Source organism: Papilio machaon, chromosome 4 (assembly GCF_912999745.1).
Source record: "Papilio machaon chromosome 4, ilPapMach1.1, whole genome shotgun sequence".
In the NCBI taxonomy this organism is placed as follows: domain Eukaryota; kingdom Metazoa; phylum Arthropoda; class Insecta; order Lepidoptera; family Papilionidae; genus Papilio; species Papilio machaon.
In genome coordinates this window covers 3443017-3467556 of record NC_059989.1, presented here as the reverse complement: position 1 = coordinate 3467556, position 24540 = coordinate 3443017, and the positions used below count along the sequence as shown (strand labels likewise).

At 34.5% G+C, this 24540-nt stretch overlaps 1 protein-coding gene across 3 annotated transcripts in view; it reads left to right on the top strand.

Moving 5' to 3' along the window:
• LOC106718514 (RNA-binding protein Musashi homolog Rbp6) overlaps positions 1-24540 on the top strand; it is a 400846-nt gene that overhangs the window by 308357 nt on the left and 67949 nt on the right. For all 3 annotated transcript variants that reach the window (XM_014512607.2, XM_014512609.2, XM_014512608.2), the window contains one exon: positions 2042-2090. In XM_014512607.2, coding sequence (XP_014368093.1) covers positions 2042-2090 — 49 coding nt within the window. The remainder of the gene's footprint in view (positions 1-2041; positions 2091-24540) is intronic.

Here is a 24540-nt window from a genome sequence, read left to right as displayed (position 1 = left end):
TTTATATCAGGACGTGTTTCATTTAATATGTACAAAAGACGGACTAGAACAAGGATAAAGTACAAGTACGCCACTTAAATGTTATTAACTAGTTAAAGTTAAATGTAAAATGAAACTAAACAGACGAAGTATCACTCCGTACAACCCACGCAGTCTCATAAACTATTTCAACCACAACAATACACAGACATAAAAGTCAACTACATAAAAAGAATAAGACCGGGTCTCCTTATATAAGTTTGAAGGGTAAATAAATGCCAGTATCTGATATAAAAAAGTAATTTCAGTATATTCTCGAGAAAGTTATCGTAAATAATTTTATATCAGGAATATACAGATATTTGTCATAACCGTCGCAGAACTAGTAAGGTCTGCCTTCTCCTAGAAGTGCGTCATCATCAACCTGCCCTTGTCCCAGAAGGTCAGCACAATATAAACTAGTCTTTCATACATCTCTATCAGCCGTCATACCCAAATTCACTATCTACTTATGCATATCCTTTTTTACGCAATTCATATTTTTTTTCTAGAGGTAACATGCGTAAATATTATTATTATTAAGGCACAATAGTAAAATTCTATAGAAATTTGAAATTATAACAAACAAATCTAAAGAATCACAGACTTATTAAAAACAGACATGCCTGTTTCATCAATTTAAACATTAAAACTTTCCAAAATAAATGTGTTAAACATTCACACAATTTCTTATTTACGTAATTTCTACTTTACTAGTCTATTCGTAACTAAGTTACTTGATATGAGACTTTATCAGAGTGATTTCTATATAGGCGCCAAGGCGATGGTATCGCATGTCAATTTTCTATTTTCGTCCACATCGCACTGATGGGAACCATCAGTTGGCGCCAGTGACAGTACCATCGTTTTAATGTCGATGGTTAGATTTAAATAACATCGCAATAACAGACCACTTTGATTGCAAGAATTGTATTACGTTAATATTTAATAACGTAATGGTGAAATCGTCAAATGACTTAATTAAAGTGTGTTTTATTTATTTAAAAAATGGACGGACCACTTGCCAGTTGATGGTCGAAAATCAACGACTACGAACGTTTTTCAGCTTTAGGAAACGGGATAATAGAGTTATTTACCGTGTCTGAAATTAAACAACCACTGTGATGCGAAAAATGTCTCCTAATTTTATCATTTACAACAAAATAAAAAATAAACAACCATAAACACGAAAGTTGGTAAACAAAAAACGATCGCGTTCTCAAAAACAACATGCCTCAGGAGGCCTTTTCGCGCCTGTCCGTACGACGGTCTAGCAATTCCCACTCAAACAAATCACCACTAAACAAACGTTTCTACAGGTAAGAATAATTCAGCGAAAGGTCACCTGTTACGGGTATTCGACATCGATCATCGGGAGTGCGTTCCGTCGACCTTCCCTCGTAATGTCGCCCCGGGGAGCGCCCGGCAGACTCTGCGAGACAAAACCACCCCAGCCCCCGCCTGTCACGCAGAACTTGCTTTATACAAACGAACATTTTTACGTCGCATTTCAAATCCGCTCCCATCCTATATACCGTTCGTATTTGACACGTGTCGTATGACATATGAAAATTTAATAAAGCACAGAATTTGTAATTACAACTCGTGAATGTGTGACTCGTTTACGACGTCCTTAATATTAAACTATTATTTCAAAGTGTTAGGGATTTATTAGTATTTTACTTGTGAACGGTGAATTTTATAAGCGTACCGTGGTGACCGAATTTAGGTGTGCGTCAGGTGACAGCGTATCTCCGCTCGCGTGTATTGTTCGCGTCCTAGCCGCCGACTTTCCATTTATTTCTCTATGAATACGTTATTACCTGCTCGCCCTCGCTTATCAAAGTTTATTTGCAGCATGTGGTTTACTCTGTACCGGTGCTTATTCGTTATTACAGCGCCGGAGTGTTTTATTGCCAGGGCGGGGCCCGAAATCGCGCACGACGCCCTTGTTTTTTTTTTAATTTTTCGTTCACGATCTTTCCAGGATTTGAAGTTTATTGTGTTTTTTCTCTTGTTTCAGATCGAGGACGCCATGCTAATGTTCGACAAACAAACCAATAGGCACAGAGGTAAGTGATGATTCAAACTCAATATTTCTAGAACTTGAATAAAATTATAAAATACGACATGGTAAATATAATTTAAGCAAACCGACATATAAATTCATAGAATTTTTGAATTTTTTCTTATTATTTTTATGTAAACAACAAAATAGCACAATAATCGTTCTACTTATGAGTATGTCAACGAAACTCTCATAGCCTTGCGTGCCACATGGGAAAATTATAATATTATTTTTGTAAGCGTTTCGCCTCATTTCGTCGGTCGTCTTCGCCGCAAAGTCGATACTGGTTAACTAGCAACGGATAAATACAGCCACTGACCTTCCATACAAATTTACCAACGAAGAGAGACCCCTCTGGATTACAGAGCAATACTTTTTATCACTAACCAAAGCCAGAAGCAAGAAAGTCAATGCGGTTCTAGCGAGAATGGAGGTTGTTACGGCTGAGGCGTATCGAAGCGAATCGTCGGGTTCGGGGAGCGTCGTCACTAAATAGGTTCACCGTTTTCGGTATTGTACTCCCTCCCTCGTATTACGATGCCCTACTAATAAATAACAAATCGATGCGCAAATAAAATACATGTTTTCTTCGTGAATAATTTTCGATACCGTACCCTATCGTGTAGAAAATAAATATGAAAATGCTTTGTTTTTAACAAAGAATTAAAAAGGGCAAAAGAAATTAAATCTACAAACATGATTTACAAAACAAATTATTTAATGCAATAACTAACAAAATTTTAGGAAACGGTCCTTATTATTTCGGTAAAATGTGTACAAGCGTAACGTTATCATTTTGAAAAATGGCTTCAAATAAATTGTACCCCAAAATACTACAGTCCCCCGGCCTGGATAATCAGTTGCTCTCATTATCCTCACAACGCGTAAGATTTTAATTAAAACCCACGGAAATCGTATCAAGGACGGCCATCTTTTGTTGCCAACGAAGGTTCCCTCAAACAGACACAGAAATACAATGCTGAATTTACTTTTGAAATACTCATTAGACAAAATCAGGTTGACCTGAATACTTCGGCTGAATTATTTTAGATCTTGTATTTGTAAGAGTTTTTAAGACTAATTCATAATTTTACATTGAAATTAACGTTAGTTTTTCGTAAAGTAGAAAAATTAATGATTAACACATAATTTTTTAAGTAAGAAAAACGGTAAACACTTTTTACGTTTCCAAATGTTCTTTAGTTAATCAAGATTTTAAAATGGAGTCAAAAATGCAGCAAAAATAATGATCATACAAATATGTTATAACATATATGACACGATTTAGTCACACCCAAGCTAGTTCTTAATGACCGCATTTCGAAATTGAGACTAGTCATGCCATAATGTATCTTCTCCCCTTTTCGTTTATGGCATCAATTCATCTATAAATAAAATATATGTAGCGCAATAAACCGCACCTAATACCCGCTAGTGGGTTATTATTCCGAAACATAATCAGTCGGGTCGAGTATTCCCGCGCAAATGTAAAAATATCCCCTGTTTATTTGTATCAGTATCGGCCTAGAGGCAACCCGAAAGCGTATTCAGGCTGAATATGAATGCAAACTGCCCCAACGAACGGCCGGAATGGCGAAAATCAAATTAGGTATGGCGTGAATACTTCACGGCGACGTCGGGAAAAAAATTGAAATCAAATATTCATTGACTTTCAACCGGATAAGCCGGCCCGCAGCCATTTCAATACATTTTATTATCTATTTTTCGCTGTGGCTACGATCCAGCCGCGACACATAGTCGCTGCTTCGCAGCTCACTGATTTCTGTCCGAATGAATCGAAAATGATGTCTCGTCCAGCTCATTATGATTTTTATTGTTATTTTAAGCACACAAATATGTTAACCAATATTACAATATGTGAAATAAAGGATAAACACAAAAACGGGCTTGTATAGACAGAGGTAAAACCTGTGGCACGGTGTCAAAAAATAAACATAAACTTGATATTTTCAGAAAATACAATATTTTAAGGTGTCCTGATTATTTAGGTTGTTAATTTCTGTCTGACTGATTGCATCAAATCAATCTACGCCACTCTATAACAAAAAGGGATGAATATTTTACAATAGCAATATATTCTCATTAATTATTCTCTGTTATTTCTAAGCGGATTTCAATTTATTTTTATAAATCACGTGTTGAATAGGGTCTTAATTTAATGGGTGATATTAATGCAAAGCTGTTGAATCTGTGAAAAATAAAAAACCTTTTAGCCTTTTCAGTACATTAAATATGCGCGAATAATGCGTTTAATGGCACCCTTTACTTTTATTTACGGCCGTTTTCGGTTAAAAAAATAATAATTAACGACGTCCTTTTTCAAAAACTGCCCATTGTCTTTTTTTTGTAATTTAATTTTCTACCAATATTTTTATTTCTCTATAATAACTTTTTATGCCATTAAATTATTCATCAATTTTCATATTAATATTAAAGCTTTGGTTGTGAAAAAAATAAACAACCTGTATATAACTGCATATTCTACAATGTGTGAATTAAAAAAACGATGTGGTTGAATATGGCCTAGTCACCCCTAGTTTAGGGTAGGCTCCGGCGGATGATGAAGATATTTATATAACAGTTGTAAACGTGATTAACAAATTTTAATCTATTCTTGATAACCTTACTTTGATGCTAACTATTCACACGACCGAAACATTGATGTAAAATATCAATAGAATCTCTTGAAAAAAACAATAACAATTAGATGCTGTTAAATGCTATCAGTATTTTGATCACATAACTATCAAATGTAAAGTACTCGTAAACATACTTTGACATTCAATTTACTAAGAAGATGGTTACATTATCAGGAAAAAATTAGTCTTAGCACAGCATATTCCATTTACTGTAGATTCCTCGCTCGCCTACGGGAAACATTTGTCACCGTGCGTGCCTCGATACCGTGTAAATTTCACATACAACTTTGCATAGCCCTAGTGTTATCTATTTTTCATATCCCGCCGTTCGTGATGTGTAAAGGAGCCTATTGCGTGAATCATAAATGGTGATCGTTTTCGTCAGGCTCCATAAAATTTCTTTTAGACAAGAAACGTTACAGTGTTTTAAATTTTTATTCCTTTACAACAATCGTTTCGTTTTTATTAGTCGTAAAATAGCAAGGCTCGAATTACATTTCGGATTAACGAACCCACATTGAATTTTAATTTAAAATAAGCTATTATCTGTGAGCGTTGGTTGTGTTGTAAGTGGGGGAAGGTAATCGTAATAAAAATTTTCAGGTCTTGTAAAGCTTCTTAAACACTTCGCTTGCGGTGTTGGCGGGGAAGATGAAATAAAGCAATCTCCACCTTACAGACTCAACGCTTAAGATTGTTTGCAGAATCTTGTGTATTTGCAAATATTCAGCGGGCGCTAAGTGGCAGCACGTGGCGAGTCCCCGGGGAGAGGCGGGAACACGTTGGATGTATTAACCCGGAAACCGCTTTAACAGCATTACACATCGCGAACAAATCGCATTTTTATTTTTATGCAAAACTTCTAGCTGTTTTTACTTCAACATAATTGAACAACATTTTACTTCAATCACGCGAAGTGAAACTAATGGGCGATAAAGCAAGTGAAAAAATGTTTTTAATATTTTAGTAGCACTTAACTGATATCAAATAGTTGTTATGCCTGATCCCTTGGAAGCTTTACTTAGTATATTGAATCTTGAATGATGAGCTGCCTATAGGAACACTTCGACTGAGATTAATAATAATCGATTATGTGATATCTATACTTTAAAGTAGACGCAAAGTTTTAGAGGCTGGGTATGGTGGTTTTCGATTAGAAATGTCCTCGTGGGACTACGCTGAGAATGCATTCGATGTGCGGTGTGGTGCATAAGATAAAGTGGTTTAAAAGCTCGCGGGAGCTTTCGGTTATAACGTGCTTTCCGCATACCTTGTTCTTGAATAAGCGAATGACTCAAGTGAAATATTTTTCTAAGAACAGAACACGGATTAAATAAACACCACAGATATTTAATTCCTCTATTAAATATAACGTCCGCATAACGTCCAATCTCAAATTGTTATTTGTCGTATCCTTTATCATTGTCCAATGTTTTAAGGCTTGCTTTACTACAAAACTACAAGTTCTATTTCCCACTGATTAAAGACTTACCTAGCTATTAAGCCGGCAGCTGGAGTATTCCAAGCCATCAAGCTAAATGTGCAAACGGAATGACCATTTGAAAGACAAGTACTGCGTCCGCTTGATATAGACTACCAATTTCGCTAAAATCCTGCAATTCACAGTATCTGCATTGGAAGTGAGCTGTCATTAATTAGGTTGCGATCACGATAGATCAGGAATTAGCGCAGCAATGCGCACACTTCGTTTGAGATACAGCATACATTTAAAAGTAATCTGGATATAGTTTCCTAATTCGGTTTCATAGCGAAATTTGTGTTGCTGCCAAGATTTCATCTTACATTATTATTTATTAAAAATACTACTTAATTAATAACACGTCCAAAAACAACCCATTTAATAATTTACCTTATAACCCGCACTACAATATTAATAGGTAGGCGGGCCATATCTTCCTTTTGCAATATAAGTCTATTTACGCGTTTGTGGGAGACTTAAGTCCCCTCGGGTAAACGGCGGGAAGTGGTAGAGAGCGTAGGGAATATTCTAGAGAATTTTACCACGATTCTCTTTCCGATCGCTCTTTATATGTTTACAGAAATATTCGTTGATAAATTTTACATCTTTGATACTACTCTAAATAAAGATAAATTTATGTGTATTTGAAAGGAATAATTACCCAATTCGATTGAAAATAAAGTACACTTATCATTGTTAAGAAACAATTTCGAATTTGGATCAGTACGATCAACAATACAATTGTGGAATACATCCGAAGAGATTACATCCCAACTCAAACTCAATATAGAACGATAATTTCATTGGAATCAGCAACAAAAGCCTTTTAAGAACGGTTGGCAATAAATCGAAGGCACGAATTGATCGTCAATGAAGCATTAAGAAGGCAGCGCTTTCACAATATACATTAGAAGTGTGTTTTATCGAATCACTTCCTACGGGACAAGGCTACAAAAAGGAATGGTTGTAAAAATAGTGAGTGCGGGAAATGACACAGTGGAAGGGCGACTATTGACAACCTTACAAGGGAAAGTAAATAGAGTGCTAGCAATTGAAAAGTCATCCATTCTAAGACCGCAGAAAATTGACTGGAAGGCTTACATTGTCATGTTTTTGAACAATAAGTGAAGCGCTCGCTGAACAAATAGGTTCATGGTATTGCAATTACGAGGCTAGGCTCGTGTTAGCTTTGTGTCGCTTAATGAAGGTTTTATTGTTGTAAGTCAAGTGTTTCGAACATGCACTTGGTAATTCCAGTAACTATAATTAGACTATTTGTAATTTCTAAAAGATTTACTAACAAAGACTTTGATTATTTGCTAGGTATTAAAAAAAAGGTTATACTTTTGATTTCGAATATTACTTAACCAAACATCAAGTATTAGATAGTAATTGTATAATAACAACTATTAATAGCAATAATTTATTAATTCATAAACTACGTTCGAATATTAAAACAGCGTAATTTGCTTAATTAGATATATATCATGAAGTCTTAATCCACAGAGTGCAAAGGTGAACGTATCGCCACAACGCCTACGTGAATACAAATTACGAAGTAAAACAGAGTAGACAAATACAAACTAAATCTCGGCACGAATCTGACATGCCGGCATTATTAGATAACAGAGCGTTCGCTAAATGCGCTCACGCCCTTATACAATTACTTTGATAGAAAAAAATGTTACATTAATTGTACGAAATATTTCGTAGTATTTTACCTGTGCTGGCATCTCTCTTTGAATAAGTTTTTACAAATACCTACATTATCATTACAGCATAAATATAAAGTTTCTTCCATTTTTAAATTATTTTACCAAATTTGAAGAACCGTATATTTACTTTCCAATCATGTTATTTTTTTACGGCTTATATTCAAATCTATTATTTAATATATTCATAAAGACAGTAAATGATAACGTTTATAAATATGTGTTTTACAGATTAACATTTTTTCTTTTTACATATGTATTAAATTATATTCGAATTCAACAGTGTTTGTGTAAAATTAGCCCATGTTTTGGTTACATTATAGGATTCCTGACATAATTATCTCGAAGCAACTTACAACGCACCCATTTATTAACCATCTTAATTACTAAGGCCAAGTTAATTACATGGGGTAAAACTTAGCGCCTAAGAGCGTTATCCCGTTAATTTAGTACAAAGTCGGTTTCGTGGAAATCTCTTTATGTCATCATTCTGCGGGATATCGCCAAAGTTGTTTCGAATGATGCCAATTGGTACTCCTTAATGGGGCTCCAAACTTTTTCCATAATAAAATTATGGAAAAGATCTCCGAAGCTCTTTGGAACAATTACTATTATTTATGGCTTCAATAATTTACTGTCACAAGCAGTGCCGCTATACAGATAAAGACGATGTTATCTTTGCAGGATTTTCTCATAATCTTATTGAATTTGGAACTCCATACTTTATCTATATTATAACATAAAATTACTAAATCAATTATTTGAATATCACTTTAAACAGATGTATTTTTACATGTTTATATTTTATTTTTAAAATTCAAAGCCACTCTTTATGCAATAATGTGTTTTTTGAAGTTAAGAAGCTTTATATTTATTCAATAACTCCCACTTGTACACCGCATCACTCGAGTATCGTAATATATTAGGGATTGCTCCGCATGAAGGAGTGTAAAGCTTTAGTTTTTCAGAAGGACTCATAAAGAAGAATGAAATAAATCGTATTGGAACCCCTGCTGATATTGCGGTTGTCTGTGGACGACGTTGAGTAAGCTTTATAAAGTGGCTCTAGGCATTTGCCTTTTTCAATAGTTATACATAAAACAAAAGTCTGTGCGGCGACTCTATCAAATACGATACAGTACTATATATTTTCTTTTCTTACAAATAATAAAGTCATTTAGTATTTATCTAAGACAAAACAATATTAAATACACCAACCACGGTTAAATATAACAATTACTATACTTAAAAATACTATAATTAAAAACTAACAAACTAATTACCTAGCTCCTCTATTTTAACCTTCAAAAACCACTATCAAACGTGCCATGTTGGCTATCAAGCCGAGTGCGCCTACGATTTCGCTTTGCCAGCATTCTGGGACACAATCGCAATCAGTCTAATATGTTGAACAGTGGGTCTATCTCATTATCATGGACGACCACAGGTGAATGATGGCGCGGCTCGAGCGCCGGCGGCCGTTTTGTTTGTGGTCGATTTAACGCCGGGGACAAATTGCGTGTTCGCCGCCGCAGCCCAGAGATCATTCCAGAGCCGAGAGGAATAAATCGACTGATTACTTTCGCAATACGAAATGTAAAGAGAATTACAACGCACACGGCACGCAGCCTTAAATCTGTGAACTCGTATTGAGTTTATTTAGCGTGGATTAACATTGTTTGTGTTTGAGTTGGATTTTAAAAAATGTGATAACTGTTGATTTAATTTAAAAAAAATATTAATGTAGGTGTAATGATATTCAATTGTACCATGAAGTGTAAAAAGTTATGGTCCAATATTATTTATTGTCAGTATAAATACGTTAGGAAATTCGGGCATATTACATAAATTGTACCTATTTATTTATTTTAGCCGAAATTGTTCTTGTTCTCATCCTCTTAACACGAAAGTAATCTGTCGACCTCCGTCGCGATAACGGGATTTTTATGTAAAAAAACTTGAATCGTGCCTACCCTCACCTAGCCCGCGGCTCTAAAGAAATACCCGCACTGTCGGCTTCCACTAAAGATTCGGGCGTAATACACATTTTCTTGTATTGGAATTAGAGATGTATTTGGCTCGTATAACATAAAATCGGCGTTAAGGCGACGCCCATGAAAACGCTAGCTTGGAAATCTATTGTATCCTTTGTTTAGCTCCCTCCAGTGTTGCAATCCACTGAAAGTTTTACTGCCGACAGTTTCAACTACGCCATTTCATAAGCAAAACACCGTAAAACCGGGTAGTGTTATCGAAATGCTAACAAATTGTCTACTGCGCGATACGTATAATTCAAAACGTGCTGAAGTTATGCAGCAACTTTAAAACTGATAAATTTATTATAGAAATTGATGATAACATTAATAAATTAACTACAAAACAAAGACTTTAAAACAAGAATGTTTATTCACTGGTAGCATTGATCACTTACTCAAATTACTTGGCTTACTATTTTTCCTTAAAAATAATAAAACAAATCTTTATTGCTGTCGTACAAAAGCTATAAACTTGTAGACGTTCCAATAAACTATATAAAATATATATACTTCTTAAAACATTTTACAAAGTATCAAAGTAATTGAATAAAAAGTCTATTCAAAAAATAAGGTTTTAAAATATACAGAGGTGAGCTCGTAAGACTGTTAAAGGCACATAACGTAAACGTGAACACTTTTGGGCGTAATTTTGTAATATTGGTTAACCGCTTGAAAATTATACACACGTGTCGCGTATAAGAAGGGTTTGTAACACGTATGCCACTAAATTTTAGTTAGAGTCTCTGGCAACAGGTGCGTAGGATGAGCCCGCTTGAAAGTCGTAATTATCATGAGTCCCGTATATTCTCTTCTTGCTCAACTAAGTTAATGTAAATCAAATCATAATTGGTTAGATTATAACAATATTTAAAAAAAATTGTAAAACTTCTAAACTACAAAAACATTTTTAACACCGCTAACAACACATTGGATATGCCCGGTTTATGTTTTATTACGCAATAAAAACAACGATTCAATAACCAAAGAGTTTTTATTAATATTCCAATATTGACAGTATGGTTTACATAAAATAATTTTAATTAAGCATTTTCACCCAATACTGGCCACGAATGAGTCGTGTCCTTTAAATGGAAAAATTTAATTATTTAAGTTTCGCAAACGAACAAGCCGGGCCAGGTATGTTTTTGCGTAAAACTGTGCGCAGTTTTATAATATCGTTACACCTTTTATGTCAGTTATATTTAAAGCGAGAATTTACTCAGTATTCGGTCGTATCAGTCGGTTGAATGGAATTTGCATAAAAAACACATAGCTTTTCCTCAGCGCAGTTGCGCATTAGGGCTTAGCGTTGATTTAAATTGAAATTTACTTCGTGAAAATTGTATAAAACTACAAACTAAAAGTAGCCAAAACTCTATAAACCTTACATACATAGTAAAAAAATGACACTAGACAAGTAAATTTTATCGTTCTCAAAAAAAAATTGCTTAAATAGAACAACAAATGAATAAAGGTAGTTTCAATATAACAATTAATGAATTTTTATATTATATATGTATATATTTTGGATTATAGAATTTATAATAATGGTAAAATCGACTATTTTCGAATGACTTTTTTAAAAGAAAAAAATTCAAGTAAATTTTATTTAAAATTAAGCATTAGATTTATCTCCACTGCAGGAAACAGAACAGAACAGTTTTTGTTTTCCTTATTTTGCTACAACACTTATAAATATGCTAGTTTAATTTTCGTCATCAAGTAAGCAAAAAGTTAATTAAAATAATCCGAAACTAACAACTAATCTAGAAGACCCCATGTCCATTTAAATTGATTGAAGATTATAATTGATTTAGGGAAACAAAAACAAGCATGCCCATCATTTATCAATTAAAGCGCTGCTCAAATTAAACTTCGAACCGAAATTGCTTGTGTCATTTACATACACAGTATCAATTAAGTCGACCTTTTGAGGAAATGAAAATATGATTTTAAAATTTTGAAAAGTATTATTCGATCAGCCTTATATGATACAAGGCTGATCGAAATGTATCATATACTAGCTATCGCCCACGACTCCGTCCGCGCGGGATTGAAAAAACAATTAATAAGTATCCTAAGTGTTTTTCCAGACAAATTTCTACATCTGTGCTAAATTTCGTCAAGATCTGTTCAGCCGTTCCAGAGATACCTTCTAACAAACATCCATCCATCCATCTAAACTTTTGCGTTTTTAATTTTAGCAAGATTATATTTTTGAGGATAAATACCTACCGTGTTACATTTTAGTTACTTTCACAAATTTGGAGACACCTCATAAAATTTTGAATACATGAATACATGTTCAATGCTATAGTAAGCCTAATGTTAAGTGTCTTGAAAATAATATTATTGTTTCTCGAAACACTGTAACTGCAATACAACAGTTTAAAATGTCTATGTCCAATCCCGTGAATGTTGGATTAGTGTAAAAGAGTTTTTTTTAATGCTAAACTCGTTTATAATCATCAAACTTTAGGTCTCCATGCAAATTTACGTAGCTAATTATAATTTGGTTAAATTATTACCCGCGGGCGTGAAATAAGCCAGTTTCAGCAAGTCACAGCTCAAGTGGATTTATTGGCAGTAGAATGAGAAGTTGCTCGTACGTTCGTGATAATGGTTTTGTAAATGAAACCCGTTATGCGACGCGGTTTGACGTTACTGTTATAGCGACGCCGTTGGATGCCAACTTTAATTTAACCGTTTCCCCTTTTCGCGTCCATTAATGATGACGGCTCGCTGACAAATGCGTTGTCGTCGCTTCAAAACAAACGACAACAACACGCAAACATGTCAAATAGAGACATAAAGATAACAGGTTCAATTTTTCTTTAAAATACTTTATAGTATAAAATGACAGACTTCCTGATGTGATGTGAGACAAACAAGAAAAACATTATCTTTAAGAGTTAATGGAAATTTTCCTCCTTCATAATCCATTAATATTACAATGTATTTATAATCGAAGCTATTTTTATGTCATAAATAATTACATCTTTGATACATTTAAGTCCCCAGACGATTACAATAAAATGCTACAGTCTATATTGGTGTTAAAAAGTTTATAAAATAACTTGTACGCTTGATTGATGTTCGGCGGCCCGAGGGAGCGGTAGGAAGTTAGTCGACGTGTAAAACATTAAACTATCGTGTAGAGTGCTCCGAGGATCTGACCGTCGGCTGTCTCGCAATGACAAGCTCAGGCGCCGCTGAGACTTCCCCTTCACGGCAACTTGCTTCGCGGCCTAGCGGTAAATTAAAAACGTCAATCATTACAAACATCTTTTATCGATCCGTCATCAGCACTATTATATATGTTTTTAATTAGAACTCAGTACTATTATTTTTTATGGGAGTGTCGGTGGCTCAGGGGTTAAGCACTTGAATTGCAATCTGTAGGTCCTGGGTTCAAATCCTGCCATGTACCAATGTGTTTTTCGATTTTAGATTTGCATATGTACATTTATCCGACGTTCTTACGGTGAAGGAAAACGTCTTGAATAAATTCAATGATATGTGTGAATTCAACCAACCCGCACTTGGCCAGCGTGGTTGACTATATCCTAGTCACCCCTAACTTGGGGTAGGTTCCGAGCCCCTCGGTGGAGACGTATAGTGAGCTGATGATGGTGACTATTTTTATATTTAATTAATACCTGAAAAGTTTAATAACTCAATCGTAAATGCCAGTTGATCTGATATCCATAAAATCAATGCAATATTTAACTGTCAACTTTAGTGTAAAGATCATTCTGCTCAGTTTTGTGTCATATTCTGAGATGTTTCAGTTTTTCACAAGGAAATAATTATGAGACGAGGATAAGAGAATTAAAAATTATGAGAACAAAAAACCTTTATCTATTAAAGTACTTTAGTAGCCATAAATATTTACAACGTTTATGTTACCACTCTCCTTATAATTAAAACTTACAATAGCTTGAGGTTATATGATTGCTTTACAAAGCGTTCATTTAATTTTGCTTTTAGTAAAACACAATAAAATAATTTTCGCGGCGGTATAAACAAAATGCTCGATAACGTCTAAGGTGGTTTTTTAGTAACAATAGTTGCAAAACTTTCTTTTGGTATTAGTAATGACGTAGTTTTTTGTCATGTCATGTAAAGAGCAAACGGCTTAAATATCCACAACGAATCGTTTTTGTTTTGATAAAAAAAATTGGAAATGTAAATTGATTAGAATTTTATTAAACTTTATCACACCTTAATGTCTCTTGAACTTCGACTTCGAGACACAATTACCTATATTATTCGAGACGCACGCGCAATTATTTCTAGTTCGAGTAGTATTTATTTTAAGTGCTTTACGGGTCACGACCTTAAGTAGCTATTTCCGTAACGGCTTCTAAAAGTGATCAGTTTAAAATCGGATCGTGAGGTGCGCACGAACGCTTCGAGTGGCTTCCGCCATTAAACATTTATGCGTCGAAGATAACGCTTGCTTTTTGTGTACCACTACACAATTTTACGGCACTTTTACTATTTCCTGATCTGATCTGTTGCACTACTTCTACTTACCTCATTTCTCAACAAACAACGACGATTATGGCTCCTCAAGTAGTTTTACAAGGAAACCTCGGTTGTGAAATGTTTGTTGCAGTTCTAAAGTTGCATCGTATCTCTTTAGAATCATTTGTGGTACCTTAATACAACTTAAGTTTCACACTTAGCATGCAAACTGCACAATTAAAGGCAGCCAAACAATTTTAATTGATATTTTAAATTGATAAGTGCTTGTTGATGTTGGAGTAATTACTATTTTATAACAAAAAAATCGATAGTAACTTAAATTTATGTTGTAACTGCGAGAGTAATGAATAAGTATTTATATTGTCCACTACAGCACAGATGACAAAAGAATAGTAGAGTACAGATTAATCCTGGCAATTATTACTTGTACAGACATCAAATATTCATATCACAGAAAAAAAAATATTTTCGTATCATATTTTTCATCATAATTTCAAAGGCTGGTACAAGTCAAAGCAATCTTCAGTTCCGTCGCTCCGTATTAAGCGACAAAAGCTATCACGGTCCGGGTCCATTTTGACTTGTTGGAGCGCTACAAAAAGTAAATGTTTATTTTACCTGACCAAATTCCAGATTAAACCATTTCAACTTTATATGACAAAAATGTGGTTGTTTGTGTCAATAGGGGCGGTGTACACATTGTGTTACATGTTTCCACATACACCATTCTTAGTACATGAGCGGTTCCGGTACATATAACACAAAGGGTAAAAATAATGAACATTCCAGAAAAATGACACAGCTCTCGTTATGAGCTAGATGCATAAATGATACGATGAATCTGACAAATGGCTCGGCAAAATATAACAATGATGGTGGCTCCAAGTGGCCGTTCAATTATGCAAATAGGTTGTACTGTAACTTCGGCAATAACATAACTGATGGATCTCACTCGCCTTTTGTGTTATCTCTGTTGAATAACTAATATAATTAAACATGCGTATTTTCTTTTAAATAGTACATTTTTAGAAGGTACGGGTTCATCTCTATGAATAAATATACTGCTAAAATGTATTCAAAGATGATAACGGATTTATACAATTTTGAATTGAAATTTTAAAGCATTGTTGTTTTAATTAGGTAAAAGATCAAAGCATTAAAACGTTATCTAAATTGCTTAAGAGATAATTACTCGACAATTAACGGCAGACGCTAATAATGAAAATGAGATTATAAATTAATCAAGAACAATTTTTCGTTCGTAGATCCTCATTAAACTGATCCAGCGCCCAGGGTGCTTTATCACTCAGTCAAATTGCGTTTCGCTTAATTTTCTTTCACCGGCAGGTGTGTTCGACAGAGTAATTATTTACACCGTCAGTAGTGACGTCACTTCGCCTGTACTTCTATGTATTCCTTCGTTTCATTCTACTCAAGAAAATAAATTATTGTAATTAAAACGTACTTCTTTATATTTGTACAAAAATAAATGTTCTGCTGCTACTAACATGATTCGATAAGTTACGTCAATATTCTTGCCGCTGATATTTTATGATGTTTGCAAATAATACATACGTTGTTATTTATATATTGTTTCAACGCATTATGAACATATAAATTTGGTATTTAATTTCAATGTACTAAGGTATATTTTATCAAAGAACTTGGCACGCTTTAAGAAATTAATTCAGTAAAGCTGTGTACATTGTAAAAACAATTAACATTTCGGATAAAGTGGTCTATGGTTCTATGTAATTGAAGAAACAACCCTTTTGCTTACTCAACATTAGAGCCAAGGTCGTTTAAATACTTACTAAATGTCAGATCCATTTGTTCCCCTCATGTTTAGAAATGTCACTGCGGCTGATATGCCTATGGTTTAGTGTCTCTAATTTGACAGTGACATATAGGATTAAATTAGAATGTCATGCAGACTATACAGAAAATGAATTTACGTTCGGATTGAGTCCCTCCCTTTAAGTGGGTTTTTGTTTTACTTTTTATAGTAATATACTTAAAGCACAGAATAAAAAGCTTCGTTTTCTTTTATATTTTTGTTTAAATTCTACTAACATTTATTTAGTGATGTTAGTAGTCATTATAGTTTAATTATCTTCTTTGAAAATTTACATTGAAATAATTTACAAATATTATTATAATTTAGCGTTCGAGATTGACAATTTGAAATATGACGTAGAAATAAAAAATCCTTTTATGAAAGAAAAATAATCTCGAAGGGAAATGCTCGCTGACTTACATTTTAATATGATATATTGCAGGCAATACCGTGAAGTACGTTGATATTACTATCGCATACCCTCGCCGGTCTTGTTTTATGAACTGGCATTTACGCAGGTGGATATTCTGACATTTTGTATATACGTACACTCGCTAACAAAATGCCTACAATCGATAGCATAAAATAACCTTTTACGAACGGCTATTTAAACAGCATAGCCTAATCTATTCAGACACGCGATATCTTAATAGGTTTTCGTACCTTTTACCTACGAAATTTCATATTGGCTCATGTCTCAAATATAATAAGTGAAGATTTTTAACATCACTAAACAAATGAACACGAGTATATCTAAATACAAAAGTAAAATATAAAATGAAACTAAAAACAAATCTGGATTTCGTTTAAGTACCTAATAAAATTAGTTTTATTTCATAAAATAAATATCGCAGTCCTTACGCTGCTTATATTATTATCGCTTAGATTATCATCGTTTACGATGTATATAAATAATATGTACATTATTAAATTATTTTATTTCAAATTAATTTTAGTTACTAATATGAGATAATAACCTAAATTATCAGTAATTCTAATAGCTGATAATTTAAATTAAATCGATTAATATACACAATTAAGTGTTATTTACTTCCAGATAAGCTTTATTTTTAATGTCATGAAGTATAAAATAAAATATATTTGTAAGATAAATCACACATTACTTCGTTTTAAAATGACTCTTTATTGATGCCTTTATTGAATCTGATACGTGTCTATAGATACACATTAAAATTAGATCACAGTTCAAAACGACATTATGTATATTTATTAGGAGCCAGAAATATTTCAAGGCAATTGTAAATCATATTCAGGGCTCAAGGCGTAACGGATACTCTCGTTTCTAGACTACGAGGCCGGAGTATAAATTAATAAAATTCAAATTGTACGGCCGCAGAACAAATGATGTTAGCAACTTTGCATAAATCTAATAAACAAAGCAATTTTAAAATATAACGAGTAATAAACGAGGCAACCGCGTAATAAATATCTTCGCTAGCCGACCGCATCGATAACATTCAGAATACACCGGTGCACTTTAAAGCCTGGAATGAAACCGTTTTATAATAAATTCTCCGGCTCCTACCCTGTGGGATTAATCGTCTTACTTTTCTCTCTCGACCGTAATCTCCACAGGGAATTGTGTGGCCAAGATTCCCTGCTTAGACCGCTACCATCCGCTTCAGGTACCACTACTCGAACGATATTATAACAAATGAACAATTCTACTTATCCTCTTAGAAGATTACAAGTAGCTAAGGCCACTGCAATGATGTTTAATATCTTATATATTTTATCGACTTCAGAAAGGATCTTAAGATTTCCACCCACGAGAAAATAAACTCGAACAGTCGTAAACTCGTGGTTGGGGTTTCTTTATAAAAAGAGATAGTTGTGAAGTGTACTCATAGGATTTACCGCATCACCAGTTGCGCTCTGATAGCTGCCATCGCGACTCCGGTGTAACTTGTGAAATGGTCTCTTTGTGCAACTTCGTCAATGTCTACGTTGGCTGAATGCGGATAATTGCATTCGTCCAGCTGTGATATAGATCGCTGTATTTTAATGGAAGTACAGTTTGTATTCTTAGCTAATGGCGTCAGAAATGACGGCCTTTGTTTAGTTAAAAAAATGTGTTTGCTTTCTGCAACCACCGCTTTGTTATAATTACAAACGCAACAATTTAAAAATGTATAATTGTATTTTATGTTTCTTTTGCTTAATACTTAATACTTTTGTTTAGTACTGATATTATGAAGAGTCAAACTACAAAAAATCTACTGATTATACCATGTGCCATTGCATACCAGTACCATTTGAAAAATCGCAGTCAAGTCAATAAAAATGTGCAATATTTTCGATATAAATATTTGGTTAATGTTTATTTGGCAAACAAAATTAGATTGGGACGGCTCGCACCTGATGGGTTTACTAGTGCCAGTAGGGTTTAGTTCCTGTCACAATCGGCCGCTATTGCGCTGCAGAATTAACCGCCGCTGCCCAGCCCGCTTTAAATGTCACTCTTATTATCATCTGACACTCCGGGATTACCTAGGATAAATTGTTTTAACATTTTGAAAACAGCCATTTCAACTAGATGTCGACAGTTGTTATCTATGCGAATTAAAATTCCACCCGCTGGAGTTTTCTCGATACGTATTTTTACTGAGCCAGACAAATCGGTTTAACACTTTCATTAGGTCCCTGCGAGCAGAGTCGCTTCAATTTAGCTAGCGTTTGATTGGTTGCAACAATCATTTACGTACGGCTGTGTCAACTTTGACATACGGGTTCTACGGGTCGACGGGCGCCTGCACGTCTGCTAATGCCATTTTCCGTTTGGCTAATAAGTTTAGCATGCGCTATTACCAATCGGACGTCGAGATTGCCGCCCGCCGCGGACTTCTAGCACACCAATCAATTTGTTTCATGTTTGGATGTTTTAATTCTCTGTTCATTCCGACACACCACTCACTGGTCGAAAAAGAAACTGCATTTAAATTGAAGATATTTCCTTACATTTTTCACAATTCTTCATCTTTTTTTTTACGAGTGAGGAACATAACATATTGAAGCTTTATAAACAAGAGTGTGTTTGTGTGTTTGGACTACGATGCAAAAATTATTAATTTCCTTAAGATAAATTAAAATTATTAAAGATAAATAATCATGGTTTTGTAGAAGAATTTTACAGTTACATTTTTTTATTTTCTATATCAAAAGGTGGCAAACAAGCAAGCTGCTACCTGAATTCGCCGAAATAGCGAAGCGACCGCTGCACATAGATATCCGCAATTGTGTTGCGTAACTTTGATCAACGGAGAAGGAGACGCACAGAAAGAGGATATTTCTCCTTCCTATGCGTCCCCTCTTCCGCCAAATCCACTTCTCCTTGCTCTCCTAATAAGAAAAGAGTGAGAAGGGAAAGAGGACTAATTAGGCCTCCAGCACGCACACTCATCAGACGAAACGCCGAATTACCTTTACTTCACGCCTGTCTTCTGGTTTGGTCGTGAAATTTCACCCGTCGATCCGGCCCATTCCTGCACCCAACAATACGTGAACCTTTTTACCATTAAGTTTAATCTAGATAACATTAATGTAACATTATTCAACGGACTTTAAAAACAATGATGTTTGTAACTAGAAAGGGAACTGTAATTTACATTTGGTCAATTACATGATTAGAATTTGGTTCCAGCGTTTGATACGAAACTGATGTATGTAAATAGAGGCTGAGCGCTCGGCAGTTAAGCCCAAGGGTTAGACTAAGGGTGCTACTCTAGTTCATTTGACATTCGGATCACGAGCGCCTCGAACGATGTCCCATCTCAGCTCACTTGGGCCGATTGCATTAATTTTGTCGTTTTATAAACGATTTAATAGGCAATCTTCAGACTTGGCTTTCTCGCTTCGCTAGGATAAAATACGCTTAATATAATTTTCGTGCTCTCTTAGAAAAGAAAATGTTTTTTCGAACTACTTGACCTGTTTGTGTCCAATTTCATTACCTAAAATAAATATTCTAACAACACACATTTCTTTTGTGAGCACTTTTAGTTTGCTATGCAGAAAATTTGTCACATTCTAGATTTTGTGAATTTAAGTGAATTTAGGGCGACATGAACTGCTTATCAGTTTTCTGTCGTCCACTCGCAATGTATTCTCGGGAGTATTCAAATCAATCTCTGAACATTTTCAATTTATTTCAGAGTCCTTATCTGTGACAGCCTCAGCACTGAATTAATCTGAACGGACTCGCTGCCCTCCCCCGATGCCGCTCCGCACCCCACCCGCACCCCGCTCCACCTCTCACCGGAAATTAAACGAATTAACGCCATCCAAATGTACATTTTTCACTTTGGGACTCGCGCATCCTATCGATGAATCTCCAAGTCTTTTTCATCGAGAACGGTCACCAGATTTCTTCATTTATCTATCTTCCATTAGATTGAACAATTGATACGTCAGGAATGTACGTCGAATTGTAAATTGAATTTAAGATCGATACGCTCATTTCGTTTGAAAGGCGATTTAATTATGCCTATCAAAATGATTCGATCTCGAGAGTACGATTTAAATATTGATATCCCGTTAACGATTTGAATCGTCGTAGAGTACCATTGAAACTTGTTATTGTTTCTTCTCAAAATTTCACAAATCTGACACAATTACTTACTTATTACTAATATTATTACTATCACAGTGGTAGATGCCAGCAACAACAACATCTGTTGCATGAATTGGTCGCCTCACCTGGTGAAATACCACGACCACACAGAAGACAGGCATGAAGTGCAATACCGATGAGTATGGTGTCGGACGCCTAATTTTAGTCCTGTTCCCTTTCCCAAACTTTTCTTATTAAGGAAAAGATGGGATGGGGATTTGTTGATTAAAGGTAGACAACGCATCTGCAATTGTGAATGTCTATGGGCAACGGTCGATTCGCTATTTCAGTGAATCAGGCCGTCGCTTGCTCGTTTGGCACTTTATGATATAAAAAAAAATATAAATGCGAAAATTTATATGGATGGATGGTTAGGAGCTGGTTATTACGTATCTCCAGAACAGCTAAACATATCTCACTGAAATTAGGCATACATGTAAAAGATACTCTCTAAGAACACATCGTTTTCTTATTAAGTTTTTTTTTAATTCCGCGTAGACGGAGTCGCGGGCATAAGCTAGTGTAAAATAATGTGAATAATAAATTAAGTGGAAGGTGTAAGTGTTCCGTTGCTCAGGTTAAGTTTTGATTAATTTAAAAGTACTTAAAGTTTATGGTCCCAGACGCCCATGTAGCAATGGCTCCATTATACATGGATTCATGACTTTATAAACCTTTTAAACTTATTAAAATAAACTGGAATATCTTACTTACATTAGACTCCATCCCTCAGATTTCAATGGGGCTGTTTGTAAAAAAAATAAATGAATTCCTTCGCAGACTTTCATTCATTTCTTTTCAGCACATTTCGTTCATTTACAATTTAAATTAAATTCAAGGTATACCTACTAGTTAGTCAGAATTCGATCTTCAACTTCAATGTTAAAAGTTTTATTAAGATAAATAATAAATAAATTGATAAAAGTGATTTAGTAGTTAAACTTGTAAATCATCTCCTTTCTGTTTTCGCTTCATTGGAAAAAGAATGCTCGTCATTTTGTACACCTCTTTTCTATGAGTTATTTTTTTCTTAATTACACGTTTTATGTTGGTATATTTAAGATAGAAGACATTTATTATGTAACATAAATCTATCGGTGTCAAAATCTGGGTCGAAACTTAACCAATCGTTCAACCTCTATATATCCAGCATCGTAAATGCGCAGTAAAGCCGTATGCGCACCTGCTCCTGTTTGTAGGATGCCCGCTAATTAATTCAGTAGCCGTCATTACTGCGAATTGGATTTCTACTGTTATAGCGCCGTTTAAAATCTGTTACTTATATGACTGAATTTGTTGTTAACTCTGTAAGAAATGGACTCTATTACCTAATTACTTGTTGATTCTTTTCTTTCCTTTTTTTTACGGGATAATTTTTTTATTGAAAAATTAATTTAAGAAATTTAGACATTAGAAGAGGTTAGTAGACTAAAGTATGCTTAAGTCGTCCTCAGCCTTTTAATAATTTTATTATAACAGATTTTATAGTTGTTTTTACATTGTATACGTTAGTTGTGATATATACACATCGTATTAGTCAGAGCATATTCGTTCACTATCCCTAACGAAGGAAACACTAACGTAAGCAAATAACCCACACACGCAAAATACACACCCACGTATTATGTGAACTTATTGACAACGAAGTACATAATGTCTACCAAATGTGTGTGAACAGATTGTGTATAAAATATTCTTTCTACAAAGGTATTCGAAGGTAAAGTCTACTTTGAAAACAAATTAGTATTTTATCCTAATTATAATATCACGTCTCTATTATTTAACCACACTAGTTTTAAGTTCAATGTACATCCACGTAGCCAGTCACATATCTGACTGAATGAAGAATCACTGAATCTAGCACGAACATTTGTGACAATCTGGTTAAAAATGTGCAGCGCCCCTATCGGGAGTACACTACACCAAAAATCTCATACTGATTTTAACATAATTTACGATGACGATACAAAAGCAATTGTCACAAATAATCACATAATAGTCGTCACAGTAGTGGCAGATATTGAACATTTATTATTATTACTATTAGAACTAGTATTGTTTCTATATTGTAGTATAGATAACGGGTATTAAGTACGGTAAATATCAGCACGTAATACAAAATAATCAATACACTTAGGCTTAAAACCCTGTTCGTATTAAATGAGGCACACGAGCATCATTTAAACAGAGCTTTAGAGCTCATCCTCTTAACGAGACTGTAATGTTCGTTAAATTGCTTAAAACTTAGCTATAGATACATTTCATTAGTATCTTTTCATAGGTCGTAGTATTTAGTAGAAAGTCAATTGCTTGTAAAATATGGCAACACTCCTATCATCAGTCATAATTTGATTCACCAAACTGTTGAAAAGTGAAGTTAAGTAGGTTCTTACACAATGAAGGTTTAACAGACAACATTCTTTCCTTCCAATTTGTTTTCTCTGCCTTTGTAGATTTTTTAAATTAAAAAATTAAAATTTCTTTTTCATTATGCTGCCTCTTGTATTTTTTTTAATCATAAAATAACAAGAACGTTCTCCATATTAGAAGCGAGTACACGTAGTCTCAGACGAGAGAAGTGCAGCAAGTTAGACGCTGTGGAACGTAATGTTAAACACCTTAAGTGTTATCGCGCCGCGGGAGCAGCTGCTCCGTTAACTAACCGTGATTACCCCTACCTCGTGTTCTCGACAACCGTGTATCATTTTTTTCAACCCTCTCCAGAAAACTGGCTGAGCATCTCGAAATTGCGATACTTAGCATTAAATTGTGGGCGCTCTTAAACGGCATTATGCCAGGATTACGTTGGGCGCGGGATTTTTTTTATTACGCTTAGCTAGATTGCGAGCTTAGCCGCTTTGTAAATACCTTAAAGGTATCGGTGGACATAAACTGGTCTCGCGGCCCAGTTGACGTTAATGAGCTGGCTCCTTTTGTTATCTCCCAAACGTACGTTTATTACACTTGAATTTGTAATAATAAAACGGCATCTTGGAACAGCAATAAGGTTGCTTTCTTCAAGTTTTTCCCTTTTCTTAATTGTACATTTTTATATTCGTCGGTGAAATGACTTCTCATCAAGAAAATTGTGACTTTAATCTTATGTAAGCTCCGTTAAAGTTTTTCCGACTTTAGTTTAAAACTTCTCCCTCTCTGGTATTCAGCGCTCTATGATTTATGGAAACTAGAATATTCCGAAGTGTGTAAGGTATTTTTCATTGCCAGGAATAACTTTACTGTTACATTTAAATTCGCTTTAAAAATTTGTTTTATTACTTTTACATAGCGAACACTTATAGCATTGGAAATTTTGCAGCTAACAGCCAACCCACAACATATAGTGATAGTACTAACGGAAAATGTAAGAAAACAAAACAAATATATCAGTGATAAGGCTCTTAATCACAAACTTGACTCGTCAGCCTATTGTAGTATGAAAAATACAACCAGTATTGAGCATTAGTTTGTTCATTTCCTCCGAGGCACTTTAGACTTATTTACTCCCCTAATACTGCCTATTTGGGAAGATAAAAGAAGTTAATTTTATAAATGGGCCATTCCCGTATACGTAGGTAATCTTGCGTCGGTCTTGTTATCGGGGTCCAATC